The 27,013-nt window shown below is 49.3% G+C and overlaps 1 protein-coding gene across 1 annotated transcript in view; it reads left to right on the top strand.

The window, feature by feature from the left end:
* Positions 1 to 3,240: 3,240 nt before the first annotated feature.
* Positions 3,241 to 27,013, top strand: part of RRP12 (ribosomal RNA processing 12 homolog (S. cerevisiae)) — a 34,435-nt gene continuing 10,662 nt past the window's right edge. Inside the window, exons 1-25 of the mRNA XM_008573213.1 lie at positions 3,241 to 3,505; positions 4,189 to 4,418; positions 6,144 to 6,227; positions 8,520 to 8,596; positions 9,764 to 9,869; positions 10,055 to 10,171; positions 11,343 to 11,481; positions 11,592 to 11,719; positions 12,585 to 12,683; positions 13,526 to 13,617; positions 15,558 to 15,669; positions 15,904 to 16,001; positions 17,378 to 17,492; positions 18,430 to 18,572; positions 19,225 to 19,346; positions 21,832 to 21,896; positions 21,989 to 22,151; positions 22,582 to 22,736; positions 23,002 to 23,069; positions 23,606 to 23,699; positions 24,551 to 24,709; positions 24,834 to 24,914; positions 25,090 to 25,195; positions 25,407 to 25,514; positions 26,099 to 26,256. Coding sequence (XP_008571435.1) covers positions 3,367 to 3,505; positions 4,189 to 4,418; positions 6,144 to 6,227; positions 8,520 to 8,596; positions 9,764 to 9,869; positions 10,055 to 10,171; positions 11,343 to 11,481; positions 11,592 to 11,719; positions 12,585 to 12,683; positions 13,526 to 13,617; positions 15,558 to 15,669; positions 15,904 to 16,001; positions 17,378 to 17,492; positions 18,430 to 18,572; positions 19,225 to 19,346; positions 21,832 to 21,896; positions 21,989 to 22,151; positions 22,582 to 22,736; positions 23,002 to 23,069; positions 23,606 to 23,699; positions 24,551 to 24,709; positions 24,834 to 24,914; positions 25,090 to 25,195; positions 25,407 to 25,514; positions 26,099 to 26,256 — 2,958 coding nt within the window. The 5' untranslated portion in view covers positions 3,241 to 3,366. The remainder of the gene's footprint in view (positions 3,506 to 4,188; positions 4,419 to 6,143; positions 6,228 to 8,519; positions 8,597 to 9,763; positions 9,870 to 10,054; positions 10,172 to 11,342; positions 11,482 to 11,591; positions 11,720 to 12,584; positions 12,684 to 13,525; positions 13,618 to 15,557; positions 15,670 to 15,903; positions 16,002 to 17,377; positions 17,493 to 18,429; positions 18,573 to 19,224; positions 19,347 to 21,831; positions 21,897 to 21,988; positions 22,152 to 22,581; positions 22,737 to 23,001; positions 23,070 to 23,605; positions 23,700 to 24,550; positions 24,710 to 24,833; positions 24,915 to 25,089; positions 25,196 to 25,406; positions 25,515 to 26,098; positions 26,257 to 27,013) is intronic.

Below are 27,013 nucleotides of genomic sequence, written 5' to 3'. Positions count from 1 at the left end.
CAAAACACTATGTGAATCCTTCTGCTTTAAGCATTTGATAGGACTAGAGCCTTAAATTTTCGCAGAATACAAAACACTATGTGAATCCTTCTGCTTTAAGCATTTGATAGGACTAGAGCCTTAAATTTTCACAGAATTTATGTTTTTTTTTTTTTTTTAAAGATGACCGGTAAGGGGATCTTAACCCTTGACTTGGTGTTGTCAGCACCACGCTCTCCCAAGTGAGCTAACCAGCCATCTCTGTATAGAGATCCGAACCTGTGGCCTTGGTGCCATCAGCACCGCACTCTCCCGAGCCACGGGCCGGCCCCACAGAATTTATGTTAAATGCAGGCACGTTGTTTATCAGTATGTTTTGCTTGATATAAGGTGATGACTGGTTCCATAGTTGGCTTATTCACTTGATTCTTTAGAGGTTACTAGCCCAGATATCCATCAGATTACAAGGAGAAAAGGTGAACATTTTGTAGACTTGCTCTTTCCTGGGAACTCTTGGGTAATCCTCTTCTTTCCATGTCAAAGAAAGGTCTTCTCAATTATTTGATTCTGGGACAGCTGCATGTGGCACCAGCCTCAGGCTGCTTCTACTCATGGCAGAAAGGGGCAGGCAGCCGGCGGGTACAAGCAGATCACATGGTGAGAGGAACCAAGAGAGAGAAGCAAGAGAGCATTGCTAGTCTTTCTAATTTTGGTCATTCTGGTGGGTGCATAGTGGCATTTCACTGTGGTTTTAATTCGCATCTCTGCATTGAATAATGAAACTGAATGTCTTTTCATATGTTTATTGGCTGTTTGGATATTTACTTTCGTGAAGTGCCTCTTCATGTATCTTGCCCATTCTTTTCATAGAATTGTTTGTCTTGTTCTTATTAATTGTAGAATTTATTTATATGTTCTGGATGTACTTCGTTAGTTACATATATTGCAGGTATCTTCTCCCACTCTTTGACTTGCCTTTCAACACTCTTAATGGTGTTTCTCATGAACAAAATTTCTTAGATTTAATGTATTAATCTATTCCTTTACAGCTAGTGCTTGCTGTGTTTCATCGAAGAAACTACCACACTGTGAGAACTTGTGCACGGCACTTCACCTTTCTGGACTTGGCAAAATGAAGAATTGGACAACGTCGGTGGTTTATAGATAGTTTGAATTTCACAGATTGTAAACTTGATTAGAAAGGGTAAGTCCTGACAAAGTGTTGCCAACTCTTTATTTTATCAAATAATAATGTCTGAAAGAAAAAAAAAAGCCTTCCATTGATTTTCACTATTGCCTTATATTATCTTTTTATTTTTAATTTCTTATTTTTGGCAGTTGGCGAGTACAGGGATGGAACCCCGGACCTTGGTGTTATCAGCACCATGCTCTAACCAACTGAGCTAACTGGCCAACCCCACTATTGATTTATAAAGGAAAGGGCATTTGAACACTGGCATCACTATATTGTACTTATTTTACTGCAGAACAGTGAAAGTACTGTCACCGACCAGCATGTGACCTCTGACCTAGATGACCCCTCAGGTCCCTGCCTGCTGGCACCAAGACTGCAGTTTCATGAATTTAACTCTAGCCTTCCCTTTACTCTTCATCCCTAGCTCTTTGGTTCTTGGAGCAAAACTAATTTTTTGGCACCTCTTAAACTTTCTCAGAAATGTTTGGGGTTTTTTTGGCTGCTGGCAGGTATGGGGATCCGTAACCCTTGACCTTGGTATTTTAACACTGTGCTCTAACCAACTGAGCTAACCAGCCAGCCAGCAATGTATATTTTGATCTTTGCATTTCCAAAACCTAAGCTAACCAGCCAGCACCAAGCTTTGTGTTTGTAACTGTGGAGTGAAAGGCTGTCTCAGTTTGGCTAAGTAAAGACTAATGAGTCATTGGTGTTTACACTTATCCTGAACTACTGTAATGTGCAACTTTGGTTCAGTCTCTCTTTTTCCCTCTACAATACACACACATATACACTCATTCATTGATTCATTCAACAAAAATTTGCTGAGGACCTATTATGTGCCAGACACTGTTCTAAGTGCTGGAAATAGAAGTGACAAAGTTCTTGCCGTCATGGAATTTATATGGTGGAGAAGACCCCAGGAGTCTGTGTTCTTCACAAGCTCCCCAGAGATCATCTGCACATTAGTTGTGAGACTCTTTGTTGCAAAAGGATATTTAAGAACAAGGAGGGGGCTGGCTGGTAGCTCAGTTGGTTAGAGCGCAGTCACCCTAAAAAAAAAAAAAAAAGAACAAGGAGGAAAATTCACACTGAATCAGGAAAGCAGGACCTGAAAACTTTGTCACCTTCTGTCTGGTTCATTTAGGAAATTGACTTATTGCAGCGTCTTATTCAGTGGGAATTTTAAAAAAGTTTGTAAAATGAACATGTTAAAGCCTGATAAGCCAAACCCATCAGGAACAAATCTTGGTCTGACAAAATCAGAATTGTTAACTCTCAGTGATGGAGGGAATTCCAAAGGAATCTTAGAATGCTGCTCCCAAGAAGAGGGAGGGAAGCCTCTTTTGTAAGGTTTGGGTTGTGGCTGAAGGATTTTGAAGAGGGTCTCAGGGGAGTGGGGATCAGTTCTGGACTGGTTGCTGGTTCTGAGTAGAATTAGGAGACCACGGATTGAGTGCTGTTATGAGGCAAGGATAGCTTAGCAATTGGGTATCCCCAGTAATAAATTAAAATAGCAAAGCAAGTCTAGAACACCATTGGCTGCTTTTTTTCTCTTTTCAGGTCAAACTCATTTTCACTTTCAGGTCTGGGCAGGTTTTGACTCTCAAATAAATTTGTTTCTTTCTTTCTTTTTTTTTTTTTTAAAGATGACCGGTAAGGGGATCTTAACCCTTGACTTGGTGTTGTCAGCACCACGCTCAGCCAGTGAGCGAACCGGCCATCCCTATGTGGGATCCGAACCCGGAGCTTTGGTGTTATCAGCACCGCACTCTACCGAGTGAGCCACGGGCCGGCCCCTCAAATAAATTTGTTTCTATGCTTAAGTTTTGAAATTAAGTTTTTTTGTTAATTCTCAAAAGTACTATAAATGTATGTATGTTTGTTTTTCTTTCTACTTGCAAAGGAACTCCAGTTTTATAAGGCTCACTCCTGTAGCCAAGAACCGTGGCCCAGGAGTGGGAGTGAAAGAAGCCCTAGCAACAGAACATCGTCCCTAGCAACGGATCTCCTCCGTGCTCCTCCCTGGTCGTAAAACCGGATGTTGACTGTTTTGCCATAGTAACGGATGCCAATACGGAAGTGACGCAAGAGGAAGTGAAGGAGGTTGGGACCCACGTGGGTTCGGCACGTGTTTCTTCGTCCCTGGAAGCCGGTCTTTTAGGCTGTCTCCCGGCCGCAGCTTGCTCGACATGGGTCGCCAGGGGAAGTTGCCGTCCGGTGTCTCGGCTAAGCTGAAGCGCTGGAAGAAAGGCCATAGCAGCGACAGTAACCCTGCCATCTGCCGCCACCGCCAGGCCGCCCGCAGCCGCTTCTTCAGCCGGCCCTCAGGTAGGAGGGTCGGGACCGAGCGCCGCCGGCGGCGGGGTTCCGGGCAGCCCTGAGTCCGGGATGGAATTGGGGCCTCACATGGGTCCGGGCCCGGGCGTTGGACCTTTCGTCTCTTAGATTGTCGGATCTGGAGCCCGCTGTAAAGGCCCACTCTTCCCTTTTTTTGGGGGGCGGGGGTGGGGTGGAGGCTGCTGACTGGTACAGGAATCGAACCCTGGACCCTAGTGTTATCAGCGCCAGGCTCTAACCAACTGTCCAGCTGGCCAGACCCCACCCTTTCCATTTAACAGATGCGGAAACTGAGGTCCACAGTAAAGAAATGACTTGTCTAGGGTACCATGGGTGTCAGAGTTGGGACTTACGACTGTCAGTAACCTTGGGTGGCTCTTTGAAAACGCGTTCACTCTTATTTCCTGGGCCCCCTGAATGCATCTCCCAGCCCACTCCTTACCGGCGCTTGTGTCATCGTGACAAGGAAGCAGAAGCTTATCTGAAGGGTTCTTTTCTCCTTGGTTTTCTAAGTTCTAGGTGTACAGTGGATTTATGAGGCTGGTTGTGTTCAGAATTCAGCCTCTCGGTTTGGGGGCCTGGACTGGGCTGGTTTGTTTCGTAGGAGTTGTTCCGTTCTCTCAGCCAAACGGAGGGTAGGAGCGAATGCCTTACCTTGTGCCTTCGGTTGTCAGGAAAGAGCGACCTGACAGTTGATGCCGTGAAGTTGCATAATGAGCTGCAGTCAGGCTCCCTGCGCCTGGGCAAAAGCGAAGCCCCTGAGACGGCTATGGAAGAAGAGGTGGAGCAAGGTCTCACCGAGAAGTCCTCGGGCACCTTCCTGAGCGGCCTCTCTGACTGCACAAACGTCACCTTCAGCAAAGTGCAACGCTTCTGGGAGTCCAACTCAGCTGCGCACAAGGAGGTAGGGGAGAGGGTCAGGAGAGTCATGGGATATAAGGAAGGGCCAGGCTCATGGGTTTTATTTTCTTCCAGCTCTGGCTGACAGCAGCTGGTATTTCTGGATGATGTGTCATCTCTCCTACCCTTTGTGTCCCGTACATATTACTCCTCCTAGGGCAGGTTCCATTTTCTGCTTTTCATAAGAATATTGCCCCTGCTGAAGTGTAAAGTCTTTGAGGGTAGAAATATTTGACAAATATTTATCTCCTGAACTGTACTTAACCCAGCACTTTTTATGTAGAATATTTTATTTTATTTTATTATTTTTTTTTTTTAAAAGATGACCGGTAAGGGGATCTTAACCCTTGACTTGGTGTTGTCAGCACCACGCTCAGCCAGTGAGCGAACCGGCCATCCCTATGTGGGATCCGAACCCGGGGCCTTGGTGTTATCAGCACCGCACTCTACCGAGTGAGCCACGGGCCGGCCCCTATGTAGAATATTTTCAAGAAACATTTGTTGAGTAAATTAGTGCTGAAAACAGTGGTTAGAAACTTTTATCTAACTAGAACTAAATTTTATTTACTTTTATTATTTTATTTGTATTTTAAGGTTAGAAATATATATTTATATTTTTCATTGTTTAAATGAAAAGTGTCAAAATTCTAAATGATACCAAAGTGATGTGAGTAGAATAAAATGTAATAGTTATTCTCCCAACTTGATTCCTTATCAGTAGCTACTGTTCATGCGTCATTGTGTATCTTCCTAGACAAGCACTGTCCAATAGTAATATAATTTGAGCCATGATGCCATTTTAATTTTCTTGTAGCCACATTAAAAAAGTAAAAAGAAACAAGTGAAATTAATCTTAATAATATATTTTATTTAACCCAATATATACAAGATATTACTACTTCAACATATAATCAATGTAAAAAATAATGAGATGTTTTATAACATTATCTTGTGATACTAAGTCTTCAAAATGTAGTGTGTAATTTGCCCTTATATCTCATTTGGATGCTAAATTTTCATTGGAAATATTTGATTTGTATTTAGAGATCATAACGTTTACAGTTGCAAAAGTAGATTCACCTACCCAAGTTGCTTCAATTATATGTTTTCCCATAACTGGATCAAGTATTAATTTTTTAATTTAATTAATTAAAGTTAAAAAACTAAAGATTTAGTTCCTCAGTCAGACCAGCCATATTTCAAGAGCTCAATAGCTTCTTGTCAACGTTACTGTTCTAGACTTTTAAAAATATTTTTCGCCCACATTTTGTTACTTAGGTTTGTTGAAATGTGATTATATTTTATATGCACTGTTCTGCAACTTTTTTCCACACTAAATAGTATTTCTAAGCTAATATGTGTGGTTGTTCCTCAGTTTTTTCAATGATTACAGTGTTTAAATCCATCATTATTCATTATATAATAAGAGTACATTATTGATCTGTTGATATCTGCTTGATTGTTCTAGTTTGTTGTTGCAGTGAACATACTTGTACATAAATGTTTGCACACCCATGCAGGTATTTCTGCATAGGAGATCGAGTCCTTGGAGTGGAATTTTAGCAAACATATTATGAGTTTTCCTGTTTGCTAGGCCCTGTGGTGTGTTCCTGGCCTCTGAATTCTGGTTTTACCAGAAGGTTAATCTCCGAAAGAGCAGGGAAAAAAGGCAACCTTGGGGTGGGGTTAGGTCTAGATATGTCAAAGGTGCTTTCTCCCACATGTGCAGATCTGTGCTGTTCTGGCTGCCGTCACTGAGGTAATTCGCTCCCAGGGAGGGAAGGAGACAGAGACCGAGTACTTTGCTGCCCTGGTGAGTGGGTGCCACTTGGGGGGAGGGGGGGGTTTGCAGGTTAGGCAGGCTGTAGAAAGAAAACTGGTGCCCCTGGCATGTGGAGGTAGAGAAGGACACTAAGTGAACTAAGTGAAAGTGCTTCAGTCACTCTCAAATGACTTGGTAAGGCTGGTGGTATTCACTACATTATTCTTATAAAACAAATCAACTGCTCTGTTTTCTCTCCCTTTTTTTTTTATTTGGCAGCTGGCTAGTACGGGGATCTGAACCTTTGACCTTGGTGTTATCAACACTGTGCTCTAACCAACTGAGCTAGCTGGCCAGCCCTGTTTTCTCTTTTTTAATCTATGAAGATGAGTTAGGCCCAGGGGATCCTCTAGAAAAATGGTTTTTGAAGTTTGATTTGGGGATCTCCAAGACCCTTTTGGGGTTGGCTAGGTCAAAATTATTTTCGTAATGATACTAGAACATCTCATGAGCATACCATGGAGTTTTCCATAAGGTATATGATACTGATGACATTATTTTGACAACTAATGGAATTGTGCTCGTATATTCTTGCATTTTAAAGACTGCTTAGTTTTAACTTTTCATATGGTAAATATTCATAGATAAAAAAGTACAAAGGGGCTGGCCTGTGGCTCACTTAGGAGAGTGTGGTGCTGATAACACCACGCCACGGGATCAGATCCCTATACAGGGATGGCCGGTTAGCTCACTTGGGAGAGTGTGGTGCTTACAACACCAAGTCAAGGGTTAAGATACCCTGGGCCGAGCCCGTGGAGCACTCGGGAGAGTGTGGCACTGGGAGTGCAGCAACGCTCCCGCCGCGGGTTCGGATCCTATATAGGGATGGCCGGTGCGCTCACTGGCTGAGTGCGGTGCGGCTGGTCTCAAAAAGGACAAAAAAAAAAAAAAAAAAAAAGATACCCTTATCGGTCATCTTTTAGGGGGAAAAAAAACCTACATAAACAAAACCTTTTTGGGCGGGGTTCTTGATATTTTCTTTTTTTTTTTGGCAGCTGGCCATTATGGAGATTTGAACCCTTGATCTTGGTGTTACTGGCACCATGCTCTACTGAGGGAGCTAACCAGCCAGCCTTGGCTTTTTCATTTTTTAAAAATTTATTTAATTTATTATTTTGGCGGCTGGCCACTGTGGGGATCCAAACTTGTGACCTTGGTGTTATAACACCACATTCTAATCAACCAAACTAACTGACCAGCCTACATTTTTTTTTTTCTTTTTTTTAAAAGATGACCGGTAAGGGGATCTTAACCCTTGACTTGGTGTTGTCAGCACCACGCTCAGCCAGTGAGCAAACTGGCCATCCCTATATAGGATCCGAACCCGTGGCCTTGGTGTTGTCAGCACCGCACTCTCCCGAGTGAGCCACGGGGCCAGCCCAAAACCACATACTCTTTGATTGCTTCTTCATATGTCAATTTCGTGTCCGGCAATGGACCGCAACCCTCAGTGTCGCGCCTGTACCGGACCGGGACCGGCAATGGGATCGCAACCCTCGGTGTTGCACCCACACCTTGCTCAGCCAGTGAGCGGGAACCGATCTGTATGTGGGATCCGAACCCTCGGCGGGAGCACCGCCACACTCCCAAGCAGCGCACTGTAGCAGTGCGCCACCGGGCCGGCCCTCCAGCCTACATTTTTAAAGTAGTGTTAATATAACACACAAAAAGAAGAATATGCAACAGAGACTGTATGTGGCCTGCAAAGCCTAAAATATCTATACCGTGTGACCCTTTACAGAAAAAGTTTGCAACCTCAGCTCTAGAATAATGAAATAAATTAGATGGCAGTATTTGGTGTTTTTTTTTTTTTTTTCCTTTAAATATGACCAGTAAGGGGATCTTAACCCTTGACTTGGTGTTGTGAGTACCACACTCTCCCAAGTGAGCTAACCGGCCATCCCTGTATAGGGACCTGAACCTGTGGCCTTGGTGTTATCAGCACCAAACCCTCCCAAGTGAGCCATGAGCTGGTCCTAGTATTTGGTTTTTAATCATGTGCCAGGCAGTATTCTAAATATTTTACATAATGCAATTAAATCTCACATCAGCTTATAAGGTATATAGTATTATCCCTAGTTTGCAGATGAAGAAAAGGAGCCATGGATAGTTTGTTACTAGCCCAGAGTCATACCGTGGCAGAGCTGGGATTTGAACCTCTGACATCATGGTTCTTGGTCATAATTACTGTGCTGGGCACATGGTTCCCCCCTCCTGCCTCCTCTTTCCCATTTGCCCAGCATGACACTTTATCCATTCATACCCCCTTGACCTGGCCCTCAGATGACAACAATGGAAGCGGTGGAGTCCCCGGAGTCTCTGGCTGCTGTTGCTTACCTGCTGAACCTTGTCCTGAAGCGGTGAGTCCTGGCTCACCCTGGGTCTCTTTGTGGAGGGAAGAAGGGAATGGAGACAGGAGGAACAGGGTCAAGGAATTGTTTTTTAAAAAGCTACTTGATTTTTTAAGATGAAAAAGTTCTTGAAATTGGTTGCACAATGTGAATATACTTACCACTACTGAACCATACACTTAAAAAATGATTATTGTGGTAAATTTTAAGTCATGTGTTTTTTACCACAATTAGAAATTTAGGGGCCAGCCCGGTGGCGCACTGCTATAGTGCGCCGCTTGGGAAGCGCGGTGGCGCTCCCGCCGAGGGTTCGGATCCCACATGCAGACCGGTTCCCGCTCACTGGCTGAGCGAGGCGCGGGAGCAACACTGAGGGCTGCGATCCCGTTGCCGGTCCCGGTCCGGTACGGGGGCGACACTGAGGGTTGCGATCCGTTGCCGGACACGGAAAAAGACATATCATTCAACATGAAAATGCTTTAGTATTTAAAAACAGGGCCGGCCCGGTGGCGCACTGCTATAGTGCGCCGCTTGGGAAGCGCGGTGGCGCTCCCGCCGAGGGTTCGGATCCCACATGCAGACCGGTTCCCGCTCACTGGCTGAGCGAGGCGCGGGAGCAACACTGAGGGCTGCGATCCCGTTGCCGGTCCCGGTCCGGTACGGGGGCGACACTGAGGGTTGCGATCCGTTGCCGGACACGGAAAAAGACAAAAAAAAAAAAAAAAGAAAAGAAATTTAGAAATAAAATTAAAAATTTTTAAAGATACTAGTGTATGAGTTTGCATTGGACAGCATCAAGCTCTTGGGTTGTCATACTGTGGTGCCTGGGGAGGGGGCAGCCCTGGGCCAGTGAATGGGGCAGGAGGAATGGGATGGGATGTTGACATCAGGCCGTCTGGAGACCTGCAGCCAGGAGAGGTGGAGGGAGGATTGCTGTGAGTTTATAAGGCCATCTTGTGGGCAGTACAGAGAGGGGGTAGTGGGGAAGGTGAGAGCGGTGGGGAGTCAGGTGGGAAGCGTGCTGAACTGCTGTCCTGACTTTGTTGTTCAGTTGCTGAGTGACTGGGCCAGCAGTGCCCCTCCCTCTGCCAGCTCCCTCCTTTGTACCACAAGGGGCTGCACCAGCTGCTCTTCAGGGGCCCCCCTGGGGTGACCGTCTCTGTTCTCTCCTCACAGTGTTCCCAGCCCTGTGCTCATTAAGAAGTTCTCGGATACCTCCAAAGCTTTCATGGATATCATGTCAGCCCAGGCCAGCAGTGGCTCTACCTCTGTCCTCCGATGGGTTAGTGTCTGAGGCTCAGTTTCCCCTTTGCCATCTTCCAGAGCCTACTGATTTGGTTAAAGCTTGCACGCTTCCTGGGAGGGGTGTAGGTACTCCATGGACCCTCAGACACATCCCTTTGGGATTTTCTGGAGTTAGTGGGCCAAGGCTGGTGGAGCTGAGGGACTCTGACTCTCTTCTTCAAGGTCCTCTCCTGTCTTGCCACCCTTTTGCGGAAGCAAGACCTGGTAGCCTGGGGCTACCCCGTGACCCTGCAGGTGTACCACGGGCTGCTGAGCTTCACTGTGCATTCCAAGCCCAAGGTGAGTTGGCTAGATCCCCAGAAAATTGGGCAGAGGGAACACTGCACAGCCTCCCCTCCGGCCCAGCCCAGGCAGGGCTGGCCTGTCTGAGTGGGTTGGGGAGGTTGCCCTGAGTACTGGGCTCTTGCCTGAGGTTCTGCTTCCTGCCCTCTGGGCCTCATCTGCTTAGTTCCAGAAGGTGAAGGGCAGCTCTTCATCCTCCAGGAGGATGTTTACAGTCAGCGCCTTTTGAGTCTCTGGTGCCTCATCAATCAGTGAACTGTTTACACATCAGTCTCCCAATGTGTCTATTTACCTTGGCAGGGAGGGACGGGGGGAGGGGGTTCTGGAGTCACACAGACCTGAGGTGGATACTGGATCTTCCACCTGCGGCACGACCTTGGGTGAGTTACTTAATCTCTCTGAGCCTCAGCTTCCTGACTATAAATAGGAATAATACCAACCTTGCTGCAGGGGTGTGGGGAGACTCCAGTGTTCCTCATAGAACTGGTGCAGGTCCTGGCAGACGCTCTGTCACTGGTGGTTCCCCACTCTATTTCCTCCGGAAGTTCAGGGCAGGGAGCATATAATAATAATAACAGTAATGCAATCCCTCAGTGTGCTCAGTGCTATTATCCCAGACATCTCATGCCTCTTTCCCTACATGTTTACATGATCTTTTTCTCACCTTCTTCAGGTCTCTGCTGAAATATCGCTTTACTGGAGTGACACTTTCCTGGCCACTCTATAAAAAGCAACCCCTGCCTTACTCTGCAAACTACTTTTTACCTTCTGCTGGATATTTGTTTATTTTCTGTTTCCTAAGTAGAGTGTGAGTTGTCTGCTCTGTTCACTGCCAGTCTGCCAGCACCTAGAACAGTGTCTGGCTTGGTGGGCACTCAGTATTTGCTGGATGGTTGAATAAGTCCTTGTTTTAAAGAAGAGGACACTGAAAACTCAGAAATGAAGTAGTTGGGATTCCTCCAGGCCATTTGGCGAGTTAGTAGTGGAGCAGGGATTTGGATTGAGGTTTGTGTTGTTCCACAGCTCAGGATTCTATGAAAGCCCTGGCATAGCTCTGGGTATATGGTAGTTGTTTAATCAAGGCTTGTTGGTTGTTGGTGGTGCCAGCCACCCACGATGCTGGTTGAATGCTGATCTGGCTTTGTTTCCCCCTATTCTTGCCCCTCAGATCCGGAAGGCTGCCCAGCATGGAGTATGCTCAGTCCTTAAGGGCAGTGAATTCATGTTTGGTGAAAAGGCCCCTGCCCATCATCCTGCTGCTGTTTCCACTGCCAAGTTCTGTATCCAGGAGATTGAGAAGTCTGGAGGTGGGGAAGCCAGGTTGAGGGCAGTTGGATGGGAGGCAGTGGCTGGCGTAGGAGGACAGGGCTTGCTGCTGAGGGTGGGCTGGCATCTCAACTCCCCTTTCATTTGCCAGGCTCCAAGGAGGCCACCACTACACTGCACATGCTGACGCTGCTGAAGGACCTGCTGCCCTGCTTCCCAGAAGGCCTGGTGAAGAGCTGCAGTGAGACTCTCCTCAGGGTCATGACCTTGAGTCATGTGGTGAGCTCAGGCCCCAGAGCTGGAGGAAGGGAGGCCCATGGTGGTGGAATTTGGGGAACTCACTGGTCAGGAAAAAAGCAGGGCCTGGTGTCTCCCTACCCTGACCCTGCTCTTAAGTTAAAACCAAGGTCACCATACCATCCGTGGTGTTGGGATAGGCCCAGCCACCTCAGGGTCCTAATCCAGTTGGAGGCTGACTTCAGAGGTCAGGTCAGAGTGAGGATGGAAGGGTGGTGGGGACCCATAAACATCAGCCTCACAAGCTTTCCTCCAGCCAGAGTCACGGTATGTCTACTCTGTATCTGGTTTTCTTTGCTTGCTTATGAAAAAATCAGTGTAGCAGCAATCCCCTATATTTCTACCATCCTAGCACAATTCCATTAATCTTTGTGTATTCTCTTGTAGTGTATATTCATGTACATACTTTTAAGTTTTTAATTTACAAATAACATGATCATTGTTTAAAAGGAAAAAAACATTCAGGAGCACACAAAGTAAAAAAATAGGTCTCTTTCCCTCCAAGTTTCATTTCCTAAAGTAAACAGTGCAAATAACTTGCTGTGTATCTTTTCAGACAATGTTAAAGAACATGTCAAAATACAGCTGTAGTTATAGGATGCAGACCATTTATAGCCTGCCTTTATTTTAGCCATTATGTTGAAAACATTTTGTTAGTTTCTCCATTGTCTTTGTTTAAATCATTTAAAGTTTTTTCAGAGGCTGCTGTGTCTTACATGTCCTGAGGGTGTCTGGGTGTGGCAGGCCCTTGGCTCCCTCCTAGCCCACCAGGTGGAGTGGGAGGCCGAGGGGTCCAAGGCAGCTGTGGGCTTTGCAGTTCCCCTCTAAGCCTGTGTGTCTCCCCCAGCTGGTGACAGCCTGTGCCATGCAGGCCTTTCACAGTCTCTTCCATGCCAAGCCGGGCCCAGGCACCCTGTCAGCAGAGCTCAACGCCCAGATCATCACGGTGAGGCCCAATGGTGTGGGGGAAAGGCCATTGCAGGGTGAGTCCCTCAGGAGACTGGGCTGGGGGTGCCAGCCCTGCTCTGTTTGCAGAGTGAGGTTGAATGGGCTGGGCTGCCCCAGTGAAGGAGGCCAGCAGATAGCAGGCAGACAGGAGAGTGGCCACCTAAGTCACATCAGTGTCCAGTGGAGCTGGGGCCTGGCTCTTTCTTGCCCTCATTAACATAATAAACTATTTCAGCATGGTCTCGTGGTATTCATGATACCTTGAGCAGGCCTTTCTTTTTTTTTTTTTTAAAAAGATGACCGGTAAGGGGATCTTAACCCTTGACTTGGTGTTGTCAGCACCACGCTCAGCCAGTGAGCGAACCAGCCATCCCTATATGGGATCCGAACCCGGGGCCTTGGTGTTATCAGCACCGCACTCTCCCGAGTGAGCCACGGGCCGGCCCTTGAGCAGGCCTTTCAACCTTAGAAATCTGTGGATGGATTTTGGAAGAGGGGCATAAACACCGTAAAATTATTTGCAAAATGTGTGTGTGTACTCATGTGCATTTTTCCAGAGAAGGGCACTGTGGCTTTTGTCAGACTCATGAAAGGGTATGTGACCCATTATACTCTAGTGCTTCTAGAGGCTGTTCTCTCAAAGAATCAGAACTGGAAGGGCTTTGTGGAGCAGGGAGAGGCAGGAGCTGGGAAAGCCATGGGGGCTGTGAGTTCTGTGGTCGTATGCATAGGCCTGTCACCAGGACATGACTGGTGCCCTAGGGGCGGGGAGGGGCCGTATCACTGGCTGCTGCTGACGTTCTTGCTCAGTCACTTGCCTGTTCCTTGTCCTAACTCTAGGCCTTGTATGACTACGTTCCCAGTGAGAATGACTTACAACCCCTTCTGGCCTGGCTGAAGGTCATGGAGAAAGCCCACGTCAACTTGGTCAGGTAGGAATGGGGGTGAGGATATCCTGGGGCCTCCATCCAGGCTGCCTGCTGTGCGGCACAGATGGCAGCAGGGACCTGAGCTGGCAGCTTCCTGGGGCTTGTTTTTGTGAGGCATGGGGTAGGGCAGCATCGCCTGTTTTAGCCAGGTCTGAGTCTTTTCCTGCCAGAGTATTTTCCAACCAGCTGTGAGGAGTAGCAGGGTGGGCTGAGAGCACGGCGGTCTGGGTTGCAGTCTGAGTTTAGTCCCTGGCTCTGTTATCCTTTGCACCTGGTTTCGTTGTCAGAGAATATCACGCCCTTTCTGTGGCTGCACCCCTCTCCCCACCTGGGCTAATGGTTCCCTCCTCTGGGTTTCATAGTCCTGGGAACCTAGTTTGTGTTTTGTGTCTGCATTCATTCATGATTGGGCCTGGCCACTTAATGGTAATTCCATTATTTTTGGAATAAAGCTGGGAATAAAATGAGTAATCAATTGGTGACCTGCATGGAGGTGTTTTGCCTAGAGTGAGGGTCTCTGAGGCCCTGTGGCCGCACCATGTCAGGTTTGTCTTCCACACAGCTGAGTGGTTCCTGTGGGCCTGCCCTGACCTGGGCGCCTGCTGAGTGCTTTGCACTTGTTCTTTCCTCTCACTGCTCTCAACGACCTTATGAGGAAGCCCTTGGCCTCTTTTCATAAACCAGGAACTGAAGCTCTGTGAGTTCACTAGTCACACAGCAGCTAAGGAGCAAGGCCAGGGCTCCAGCCCATGTCTGCCAGGCCCATGTGCTTTTTCCTCTACCAGACTGCCTTTTGTCTGGCAGTGCAGGAAATGGCAACATCGCCTTGTTCTCCGCTTCGCAGTATTTATCCTAGAGCACACTCACTGTCGTGCCCCGGTGTACATCCCAGGATGTTTGTTGTAGCACTGTAGGTAACGGCAGAAACACTAGAAACAATTTAAGTGTCCCACAGAGGGAGTGGTAATATAAGCACTTGAAACACGTGAAATACTGTGCAGCCACTAGAAGTAATTGAAGTAGATATGCGTGTGCTCATATGGAAAGAACCTTAGGTATATTGAGAAAAAGCAAAGTGCAGAACAGCAGGTAAGGTGTAATTATTTGTATTTTTATACTCTGGAACCAGACTGCCAAGGTGTGAATCCTGACCCCACTATGTCAAGCTGTGTGGCCTTGGCAAGTTATTTGAGTTCTGTGTGTTTCAGTTTCCTCGTTTATAAAATGGGAATTGTAATAGGACCTATTAGTTGTTGCAAGGTTTAAATAAATTAACATATGTTGTTATATCGGTGGTTGGTATGTGATGTGTTGTATAAATGTTAGCAATTGTTATTATTTTGTATGTTTGTATATGTGTAAAACCTCTGAAAGAGGGTTCAAGAAACTTAACCTTGGTTATCCCCTGGGAAGTGCATCTAAGGGTCAGGCTAGACGCATTGTGTGTTGAAGAAGGCCTGCCCTTCATCTCATACCCTGAAGACCTGTTTCAGTTTCTTACCACATGTAGTCATTACTTGAACAACTGTACCTTTTTTATTTTATTTTTTATTTATTTTTATTTATTTTTTTTAAAAAGATGACCGGTAAGGGGATCTTAACCCTTGACTTGGTGTTGTCAGCACCACGCTCACCCAGTGAGCAAACCGGCCATCCCTATATGGGATCTGAACCCGGGGCCTTGGTGTTATCAGCACCGCACTCTCCCGAGTGAGCCACAGGCCGGCCCGAACTGTACCTTTTTTTTTTTATTTTGTCAATATACACTGTATATGATTATTATGGCCGAACTGTACCTTTTTTAAATCGCCCACGTGAAGGCCCCGTAGAGCCCTGCAGATCAGTGATTGTTTTTGGACCTGGGCCATCTGAGGGTGGAGCCCTGGTTGCCCAGGTCCCCAAGGCTCTGGGTCAGGCCCCCTAGAAATCTTTTGTCTTTACAGGTTGCAGCGGGACCTGGGGCTGGGCCACCTTTCTCGCTTTTTTGGAACTGCGATGACCTCCCTTCTCTCGCCCCACTCGCAGGTGGTGACAGCTGCCACCCAGAGCCTCAAGGTACTGCAGCTTCCCCAGCCCCAGTTTTAGCTGAGGAAGCAGAGCACAAGAGGGTTCTGCCTGCTGCCCTGTCTCTCTCCCGATACTCACCACAGACCACCAACTCAGTCCTTGGGGAGAGGTTCTCACAGTGGGAGATAGGCTTCGAGAAGCTTTAGGAAGTGGTCACCTGGGAGGGATGAGAGTTCTAGGGGGCTGCCTTGGGCCTAAGCAGCCTATGGCCTCTTTCTGCAGGAGATCCTGAAGGAATGTGTGGCTCCCCACATGGCCGACATCGGCTCCGTGACCTCGTCGGCCTCAGGTCCTGGCCAGTACATTGCCAAGATGTTCAGGTGAGAATGTGTCCGCATTAGGAGGGGTTGAGGGGTGCCTTGTAGAAAGTTCTATGTAATGTCAAGCGCTCCTCTCATCACTTACTGGGGGCCATGTGCACAGCGCCAGGCACTTTATGGCATTTCAGGCTGTTTACTGAACATCTGCCAGAGCAGCTCCTGTCAGTTTGAGCACCCACCATGTTTCAGGGACATGTACAGTGCAAACTGTGCTGTAGCGCAGAGTGGTGCTTAAGAGCATGGACTCTGGAGCCTGCTGGGTTTGAATCCAGCTGTATGGATTGTAAGCCATAGTCATCTGAGCAAGTTCCTCTACCTCTCTCTACCTCAGGGTCCTCATCAGTCAAAAGGGAATGACAGGGAGGTGAGGATTAAATGAAGTAATACATGGAAAGTTCTCAGAACAGTACCTGGCACACCTTGGAGCATTCAAGAAATGTAAACTATTAGTAATGCTTGTGGTGCTAGGAGATAGCTACTAACTCCATTTTACAGATGAGAGAGCCAAGGTCATCCAGCTAGCGTAGTGGCAGCCAGACCAGAGTCCACTCTTGTTCACAGGCTGTGCTGCCCTTTACACCTGCGAGAGGAGCCATTCACAGACACAGCCATTGTCCATCTTTGCCCTCCCAGCCAGGCAGTGAGGAACCTCAGGGCACTAAGCAGCCTGAGTAATCCTGGGAAAGGGCCTGGGATTCTTGGTGTCTCCTCTGGGTCTATCTGCTAAGCTCTAAGGCACGGGGCTGTGGTCACTGTTCCTCAGGGAAATAGGCCTGTTTCCTGTGAACACATCTGGGATGAAGTTTCAGGAAAACTCAAGCAATAGAACTGCCCCACCCCCACCCTCATCTCTTCCCCACGCTGATGCCCATCAGCCATTCTTGCCTAAAATCTCTAGGGACTAGACTTCTTTGGGAGGTGGAGCAGACCAAGGTGTGCACAGGCCGGAAGGGGCTAGAGGCTCTTCCCCTCTGCCCAGGGCACTTTGTCTTACCTTGCCCTCCCAGCTCAGGTTAGATGGAGAAAGCATGGGACAATGACAAAACATGGGGTTTGGAGGCCCAGTGTGATCACTAGCAAAGTGACCCTGGCAGGTTATCTAATCTCTCTGAGCCTCAGTTTCCCCATCTGAAGATGGGACAGATAATTACCTCCTAGGTTTTTCTTTAAGCGCTAGTATTATGTGACTTAAACTCTTAGCACAGGGGCAGTATGGACACTTCATAAATGTTAATTCTCCTCCTTTGCCTTTCCTGGAGACCCACCCTAACTGGCCAGCTGGGGGTCTGTAGCTTATGGTGCTGGCCATTGATTTTTCCTGGTTGAGGCACAAGGTGGCATGACTGTGGCCCTGACTGTGCCTGCTCCATTGGCAGGGCAGTGGAGGAGGGCCTGATGTACAAATTCCATGCGGCATGGAGCTCCGTGTTGCAGCTGCTGTGTGTCTTCTTCCAGGCATGTGGGAGGCAGGCCCATCCTGTGATGAAGAAGGTGAGTTGGGGAGTTGTCAGGAGGTGGTGCCTGGGCCCTTGGATGTGGGCTCCTGGAGGGGGCATATGTCTCTGTTATCTTTGCACTCTATCACCCACCCTGACGGTGCCCAGTACATTGTCCCCAGGAAGGTGACGGGGCCAGTGTGGGAGGCCCTCTTGCAGCCACCTGCTCACTGGTCTTTGCCTGAATTGATGATTTTGTAACTTAGGGAACCAGTGTGATCCTCCCTGATCTACACCCCTTATCTTTCAATTTTTAATTCTATAAATATTCTATAACAAGTGAGCACAGTGTTGATGTTTTAATCAGCCTTACACTCTGGGACGGTTATTCCAGTCCAGAGTAAATCATTTAAGGATCAGGGATTACCCAGGGATCCTGAGCAGACCCCAGTTCTAGGAGAGAGTGGGGGCCTGAGGGCAGGCCCCAGTGCTGGCCTCCTGGGACCTTCCTCACTGACTCCCTCCCATTGCTGGTTGGAAAAAAGGAGCCACCCTGGCCTGGGCACTAAGAGATTATGTTGGCAAACTTGGCTTCCTACAAGAGGCCAGGCAGGCCCGTGAGAAGTGAGGCTGGTGGGGGCTGCCGTGAACAGGGTGGTGCAGTTCTGTCTCTTCAGTGCCTGCTAATTTGTGCATCTGCCTTTGTCAGACCTTTCCATTTTTCAAGATAAATTGGAAATCTACATTTGTACATGAAATTTCCTGATTTTTGCAGGTTGTCAATGAGACAAAATTTTCTGAAATTTTGGGCCTTGAGGAGAGATCAAACATGTCAGTGGGTTAATCAAGTTATCAGTTTGTGCCCGCTGGTGTAGCCTTAACCTGGGCCCTGTATCCCGACCTCGTCCTTTTGGAAATTTGCCTGGTCTCAGTCATGGGCCGCTGCTTTGTGGGCATGTCTGGATGTGTGGTCTCTCATCTCTTTGCTCTAGTGCCTCCAGTCCCTGTGTGACCTGCGCCTCTCCCCTCATTTCCCCCACACGGCAGCTCTGGACCAGGCAGTGGGGGCTGCAGTGACTAGCATGGGACCTGAGGTGGTGCTACAGGCTGTACCTTTGGAAATTGATGGCTCTGAGTAAGTGTGACCCTGTTTGGCTTTCAAACGAGCCCGAGGAGAGTCAGATGGCTTGTTCTCCCTGGGGAATGGTGTCTGCTTGTTTTAGTCTGTTTTGTGTTGCTATAACAGAATTACCTGAGACTGGGTAATTTATAAAGGAAAGAGGTGTATTTGGCTTACAATTCTGGGACAGCTGCATCTGGCATGGGCCTCAGGCTGCTTCTACTCATGGCTGAAAGTGGCAGGCAGCCAGTGGATACAAGCAGATCACATGGTGAGAGGAAGCAAGAGAGAGGAAGCAAAAGAGAGAGAGAGAAGGTGCCAGGGTCTTTATAAGCAACAAATTCTCGCGGGAACTAATCGAGCGAGAACTCATTACTCCCCCCTCCCCCAGGGAGAGCATTAATCCATTCATGAGGGATCCGCCCCCATGACTCAATCAGTTTCCAACACTGCCACATTGGGGATCAAATTTCCACATGAGTTTTGGAGGGGACGAGGCATCCAAGCTCCATCACTGCTCCTTCAGGCTGAAGTCTCTGTGCACTGTGCTGAGAAGGGCCTGTGGAGGGCTCATGCTCCTCCTGGCTCAGTGGGGAACGCCTGCTGGGTATGCCACTCTCCAGGCTGTCACCTCTTACTCACTGGGTCCTTTCCTTCCTCCTCCTAGAGAGACTCTGGATTTTCCACGAAGCTGGCTGCTGCCTGTCATCCGTGACCATGTTCAAGAAACACGACTTGGTTTCTTCACCACCTACTTCTTGCCCTTGGCTACCACCCTGAAGAGCAAAGGTACAGGGTACTTGCCTGAGTGCAGCCAGGGGCCAAGCATAGTCCCGGAGCCTCAGCTGAAGGGATCAGAAGGGGCTCTGAGTCCAGCACACCCAGCCTTCCGGACATTCGGCAGCATCCCTCTGCCAAACAGGTGGCCCGCCAGTGCTTGAGTCCCTCCTCCATGGGGCTTTCCCTCCCCTCTGCTCCAAGGCATACAGGCAACTCCTCCTCCCCCACCTGGTGACAGAGTCCTGCCCTGTGGGGGTAGATATCGGCCCCACCCATGGGAGCTACCACCCCTTGGGCTTTATTCTTCCACCTGGATCACAAAGAGTAGTTCTGCCCTTCTCCCTCCTGAGAGCCCTGGAGGTAGAGTTTTTAATTTATAATATATTTGTGTGTATATATACTTCCATATACCTATAGGAGTATTTATATATATTTTTATGGATACAGAAAACACTTTTTATTTATTTATTTGTTTATTTTTGTGGTGGCTGGCTGGTATGGCGATCCAAACCCATGATCTTGGTGTTATAAGGCTGCACTCTAGCCAATTGAGCTAACCGGCCAGCCCAAAAAGCACTTTTTAAAACAACAAGATGATTATTAGACCCTGAGATGTCCCTTCTACAGGCCGCATGTCCTCAGTCTCTCCCCCTTTCCTTTGAGACATGGTTTCTGTCCCCTCATTCTCTTTGTCTTCTCTCTGCACCCTCTAGTTTACTCAAGTCCTGTGTTTAACAGACTCAGGCCTGCAGCAGGGACAGGCAGAGCCCTGAGTCATATTTCTTGGCCTGGTGGTGGCTCCAGGAGCTTTTGTTTTTGGATTTTTGAGGGTCTAGGGCAGGATTGGTGAACTATCCCACCTGCTGCCTGTTTTTATAAGTAAAGTTTTCTTGGAACACAGCCACATTCATTCTTTTACATACTGTCTGTCGCTGCTTTCATACTACTTTTTAATGGCATTAAAGGGTTAACTAGTTATAACAGAAATCCTGTGGCCTGCAAAGGCTGAAATACTGCCCTTCACAGAAGTTTGTTGAGCTCTGATCTAGGGCAGTGGTTCTCAGTAGGGGGGTAATTTTGCTGCCCATGAGACACTTGGCAATGCCTGGAGATGATTTTGGTTGTAGGGGAGGGGTGCTCTGGTGTTCAGTAGGTAAGAGGCCAGGGATGCTGCTAAACTTCCTATAATGCACTGAATAGCCCATACAGCAAAGAATTATCTGGCCAAAAATGTTGATAGTGCCAAGATTGAGAAATCCTGCTCTAAGGCAGGGTTTACTGATTTCAAATATTACGTTGTAGAATATACAGGAAGTGTTTAAAGAAGAAAGTAAAAATCACTTAATCCCCCCAGCCAGAGATAATTACTACTAAAATTTTAATGTGTTTTCTAAGTTTTCTTCTATTTATGAAAGAGATATATGCCCATCAAAGAAAATACAGATGAACCCGTCAAATGAGGGGTTGGCATCACTAGTGTGACCTGTGAGCACTGGTGGTGGTCTGTAGGTTGAGATTAGGTACTCCCTTTGTCCTACTCTTTGTAGGTTTCTGTCCTGGGGAAATAATTACACAAGTACACAACGATTTATATATATGCAGAGATGTTCCTAGCAGTGTGGTTTATACTGGCAGAAAATCTCACACAACCTGCATGACCTCAGTAGAGTTCTGGTTAAGTTACTTAAGGTAAAGCCCCACTTCAGGATATGATGTAGTCATTATGAAGAAAGAGACCATTAGATGGGGCAGTAGATGGTGAGTTGAACAGACGAGATTTAAATTCCAACACGGCCGCTCCACAATTTGGTGACTTTGGGCAAGTTTATTTAATTTCCCATGGTTTGCTCCTCATCTGTAAAATGAGCAGGATAATTGCATTGTGAGGATTAAACGAAATAATCACATAAAGTGCACATTGCACAGACTGCCACGTAGAACTTGCTTAGTAAATTTTACCAATTTACTGTCAAGCAAACAAGATTACAAAAATGTATGTATAGTACAGTCCCATTTATGTTTTTAAAAGTGTGCATGTATTTAAAGAAGTATAAGAAAGTCAGCCCAGCCCCAGCCATGACCGCTTGTATGTGGTCCTGTTCTCCAGGTGGCAGAGACCCAAGACAGCCCTGGCAGAGAAACAGAGGCCGTCCCCAGGGAGTAAGATTATAGAAGGGCGTCTGCTTTCTGTTTTCTTGAACCTCTTTTTTTTTTTTTTTAAGCGGCTACCCGGTACTGGGAACCGAACCCTTGACCTTGGTGTTACAAGGCTGTGCTCTAACCAACTGAGCTAACCAGGGCTGGCCTCTGCTTTCTGTTTTGTATAGGTCTGTTTTAGTTTTTTTAGAATGAACAGGTGTTATGACTTAATTTATGGGGAGGGGGAAATCACCCATATTCCTTTCCTCATCAGTGGGCTTTTGCTTTTGGTAAAATGAGGCTGGTTGGCCAGGAGGTTACCTGGGTCACACAGTGTCCTTGCCTCACACTCCAGCAATGGACCTGGCCCAGGCGGGCAGCACAGTGGAGTCCAAGATCTATGACACACTCCAGTGGCAGGTAAGGGCCAGTTGGAGGACATGGGGAGGAGACGGCAGGGGCACAGGTTGCTGGGTGCCACTCTCCTTCTTTACCATGACCTCCCTCCCCAGATCTGGACCCTCCTGCCTGGGTTCTGCACAAGGCCCATGGACGTAGCTGCTTCCTTCAAAGGGCTGGCACGGACGCTAGGCATGGCCATCAGTGAGCGCCCAGACCTGAGGGTCACTGTGTGCCAGGCCCTGCGCACCCTCATCACCAAGGGCTGTGAGGCAGGTACGTGTGGGCTGTAGGGATGGGAGCTGGTGGGAGGATGACTGGGATGACAGAGGTCCCCTGCCCTCTCTCCTGGCCTGCTGTTGGGGACCCAAGGAGCTAGTGGGTAGCTGACAACTGCCCCATCTCTCCTACCCTTACCCAATGTGCGGGCAACTGCTGTGGATTTGTTCAGTCAGTGTGGAAAGCATTATTGTGTGGCTGGCACTTTGCTGGTCCCTGGGACAGAAGCCATGGAGGAGCACAAATCACTGTGGCACATTGTTCTCTGTGCCCTGGTCTCAACCTCTCCAGTCACAGAGAAGCCCCAAAACCATGGGTTCCAAGTCCTGTCACAGGTTCCTTAAAAGGCTGTCTCTGGGCTGCAGCCCCAGCAGCCACTGCGGCATTAACTCATGTCTCTTTCATGCAACTTTGGTCCTCCTGCCAGAGGCTGACCGTGCTGAAGTAAGCCGCTTTGCCAAGAACTTTCTGCCAATCCTCTTCAACTTGTATGGGCAGCCCATTGCAGCTGGGGACACTCCAGCCCCTCGCCGGGTTGTGCTGGAAACCATCAAGACTTACCTCACTATAACTGAGCCTCAGGTGAGCTCCTGGAGGGAGGGAGAGGAATGCTCTCAGGTTGACAGGGTGCTAGGTTGGATGTGTTGGCAAGGCCAAGACCCCCCTACCAGGGCTGTCTTGGGTCTCTGCCACCTGGAGAACGGGACCACATACTAGCGGTCATGGCTGGGGCTGGGCTGGAGGCTTCTAATAGGAGTGGGGAGGCAACTCTGGGACCTGCTGCTATTGCTGCTCTATTTTTCTCTCCTCCTCAACTCCTACCTTCTCGTCTCCTTGGGGCTGCCAGTTGGTGAATGGTTTCCTGGAAAAGGCCAGTGAGAAGGTGCTGGACCCTGCTAGCTCTGACTTCACCAGGTAACATTCTCAGGGCTTCCCCACTTGGACTGGAGCATCTCAGGGAGCTGGAGGGTGTGTCTTAACAGAAACCCTGGGATTGACTCTGGAATTATTTGAATGTTCTAGCTCTACCAAGAGGCCTAACTAGCTCTTTCTTCTTGGAGAGGCCTTTTAGTCTGCTAGGGAGGAATGAGAGGCCTGGGACACACTGCCCAGGTTCGGATCCCATCTCCACCACTTATGGGCTGTGTGACTGTGGACAAGTTACCCTATGAATCCTCAGCTGTAAAATGAGTGTGATAATAGTACCTGCAGCTGGGATGCTGTGAGATTGAAGGAGTTGGCACATATAAAGCACCAGGAACGTACCTTGTACATTATGAGTGCTCAGTTAGCTGCTAGCTGTCATTATTGTTCATGGGATCCCTTGAGGCTCCTGGTCCTTCCTGACTTCTCCCACCTCCCCTGTACCCAGTAGATTTGAGAGCACTACTAGTCTGTGCTCTCTTCCAGCCCTATCCCAAGCCTTTCCTTGGTCTCCTGCCCCTGAGCAGATTGTCTGTCCTGGACCTGGTTGTGGCCTTGGCTCCTCATGCTGATGAAGCCGCCATCACCAAGCTGTTCTCCACCATCCGGCCCTACCTAGAGGTGAGCCTCAGGGGCCAGAAGCCATACACAACTACACTTGCAGGGGACAGGGCTCCTAGGAAGGTGGGACCTGTCTTCTTGTGTTCACCCCTTGCTGCCACCCAAGGTCAGATCCTCATGTGCTTTCTCCTGCAGCGGCTTCCGCTTACCCTGTCCAGCCCATCTTTCCTTAGGTGCCAAAGTAACTTTTATGTACAGCTGTGCTCAGGCCTCAGCTGCTGAGGTGTCTCTTATAGAACCAAGTCTGTGGTCCTTTGCCTGGCTCACTCACGAGGCCCATCACAGACTGGTCTGATATTTATCCCTCTTGTTTTCTGGCTGATGACCATGCAGAACTCAGCAGTAACAGTTTAACAGCAGTTACCTAACTGTGAGCAGTGGTCTGGGGTGGAACACAAGTCCAGGAAAGGGCCACCTCGCCTCAGGAAAGGTGTCCTGGGGAAGTGACAGAGCAGCTTTGGAATAGCAAGGAGGCGGGTAGGCATACAGGCAGAGAGAAGAGTGTTCCAGCTGGGAAGGTCAGCAATGCAGGCCTCGGCACATGCCAGGCGCTGTGAGCTCGCTCTGCTGGAGGGTGTGCCATAGAGGTGAGCGAGTGATCAAGGGCTGGGCTGGCTTCACTCCTGGCCACATCCCCGTTCCTGGCACAGGAGTTAGCCCCTCGCTGTTGACACACTGCCGGCCCTCTCGTCAGACCTTGTGAGCTTCAGGTGGTCAGGGCCAGCTTCTTCCTCAAATCCCCTCCAGTGCTGGCCACAGGTCACGGTGGACGCTCTGTGAATGTCATTGGGCAGGGGTGGAGCACCAGCGCCCCTTCCTCACCCCTCCCTGACCACCCTGTGCCCTCCCAGAGCACGGCCCATGGAGTGCAGAAGAAGGCCTACCGTGTGCTGGAGGAGGTGTGTGCCAGCCCCCAAGGGCCTGGGGCCTGCTTCGTGCAGAGCCACCTGGATGACCTGAAGAAGACCCTGCTGGATTCGCTACGGAGCACATCCTCGCCGGCCAAGAGAGTGAGGGCCCCACACCACCCACGTTGCCTGGGAAGGAGGGCGACACCAGGAGAGGAGCCGTGTGGAGGCTTAGGAGGTGTGTGGGTGGTCTGGAGGGGTCCTGAGTGTATCTCCTTGCCTGCAGCCACGTTTGAAGTGCCTCCTACATATTGTGAAGAAGCTCTCAGCGGAGCATGAGGAGTTCATCACTGCCCTTGTCCCAGAGGTGAGGGTCTATGTGCATTTGGGGAGTTCTCTGGAGTATGGCTCCTGAGGGCCTGTGGGATCCTGGGAGGGTAGTAATGGGAGCAAGGGTGCCTTACCTGCCCCTTCTGCCTCAGGCAGCCAACCACAGGGCAGCCAGCTCAGGGAACACGTGCTAATGGGGCTTTCTGGGCCAGGTGATCCTGTGCACCAAGGAAGTGTCTGTGGGAGCACGGAAGAGTGCTTTCGCCCTGCTCGTGGAGATGGGCCACGCTTTCCTGCGGTTTGGCACAAACCAGGAAGGTGAGGTCCTGGGGATGCAGGTGGGGTGGGTGTTTTGCTAATAGGCTGGGAGCCAGTGCCCCCAAAAGAGAAAAGTTAGCGAGTGCCACCTGCCCTGGCCTTGGGCAGGCTGCTTCTCTCTGGCCCGCAGTCCCCCTTGCTGGCGGGCCAAAGGCTCAGTGTGCTGGGTGGGCCCTGTCCTGATGTGACCCATCCTGGTCTCTGCCCCCAGAGGCCCTGCAGCAGTACCTCATCCAGATCTACCCTGGCCTCGTGGGCCCGGTGACCATGGTCAGCTGTAGCATCCTGGCTCTGACCCACCTTCTTTTCGAGTTTAAAGGTAAATAATTACTTCCTTCAAGGCCTGGGAAGCCCTCAGTGTAGGAAAATGCCCAAAAGGTCAGAACAGAGTGGCTACTAGAGCAAGGGAAAGGTGCCAGGAGGGAGGGAGAAGAGCTGGACACAGCCCAGTCTGCCTTGCTGTTTCTTCGTGAGTGCTCTGCCTCTGCTTCTGGCAACTGTGCCAAGGCGCCCTCCTCACCCCGTCCATGACACATCCTGCAGCCCAGTTGCCCTGTGTTGCACTATCACTAGGATAGGGCCAAGGTCTTTTGACCTGGTGCTGTCTTTTGCCAACCACGTGAGACTTTGAGCAACTCCGTTAACGTCTTGGAAGCTCAGTTTCTTATCTCTAAAATGGGGGAGAGAAATAGCACCTACCTCAGGGTGGCTAGAGTACAAAAGGCCACTTGGGAGAGCGATTATAACCATGCCAGGCACACAGGAAGTCTGCCGAGTGCTAGCCTCTTCCAGCATTTCACCTGGTTGGGGCAGGTGGCAGCTGCTGCTTCTCCATGTGGTTGTCTTGGATCTGGGTGGGGTTCTCGGTGTCTCAGACAGTGGCTGGCCCCCTTACCACCAAAGGTCTCATGGGGACTAGCACAGTGGAGCAGCTGCTGAAGAATGTGTGCCTACTTCTGGCCTCCCGTACCCGTGATGTGGTCAAGTCGGCACTGGGCTTCATCAAGGTAGCAGTGGTTGTCATGGATGTGGCACACCTGGCCAAGCACGTACAGCTGGTGGTGAGTGCCCCTTTCCCCTCGGTGGGTGGCAGTATGGCCTCCCAGTGGGCCTTAAGGCCAGCAAATTTCAAACTTTATTTTTAGCCATTAAGGAGCCCTGGCAGGGACCTGTAGGGGAATGCCAACCCAGTGGAGGTGAGGAAGGGTCCTGGTGCCCAGGCTGCCTATCACCCCCCATGGCCCCTCCACGGAGCAAGGGCTCGGAAGGGCAGAGAGCAGTGGGCAGGGCCATCCCTCATTTTACAGATGCGGGAACTGACGCCAGAGATTTCCAAGGTCACGGTGCTGGTTGGCATTAGCCCTGGGACCAGACCCCCGGGCTCTGGTCTTAGACTCCGGACACCGCCTGCTGGGCTGCAGAAGGGTCTGAAGAGCCCTTTAGTATTGGGTCTCTGGCCCCCTCCTTCCCAAGGGGAGCCTAAGCCAGGCTTGCACCATGCTGGGCCAGGTTTCCAAATCCTTTGTGCACTGTACCCACTGCCTCAGTTTCCCACTTCAGCTGGGTTGAGTCACATCAGATCTCCAGGTCCCTCTGGCATGTCTTCTTTTTTTTTTTCCTTTTTGTCTTTTTTCGTGTCTGGCAACGGACCGCAACCCTCAGTGTCACGCCCGGACCGGACCGGGACCGGCAACGGGATCGCAACCCTCGGTGCTGCACCCGCCCCTCGCTCAGCCAGTGAGCGGGAACCGGTCTGTATGTGGGATCCGAACCCTCGGCGGGAGTGCCGCCACTCTCGCAAGCGGCACACTGTAGCAG

Source organism: Galeopterus variegatus, unplaced genomic scaffold, assembly GCF_000696425.1.
Source record: "Galeopterus variegatus unplaced genomic scaffold, G_variegatus-3.0.2 Scaffold891, whole genome shotgun sequence".
NCBI classification, from domain to species: domain Eukaryota; kingdom Metazoa; phylum Chordata; class Mammalia; order Dermoptera; family Cynocephalidae; genus Galeopterus; species Galeopterus variegatus.
This window is presented reverse-complemented; position numbering and strand designations above follow the sequence as displayed.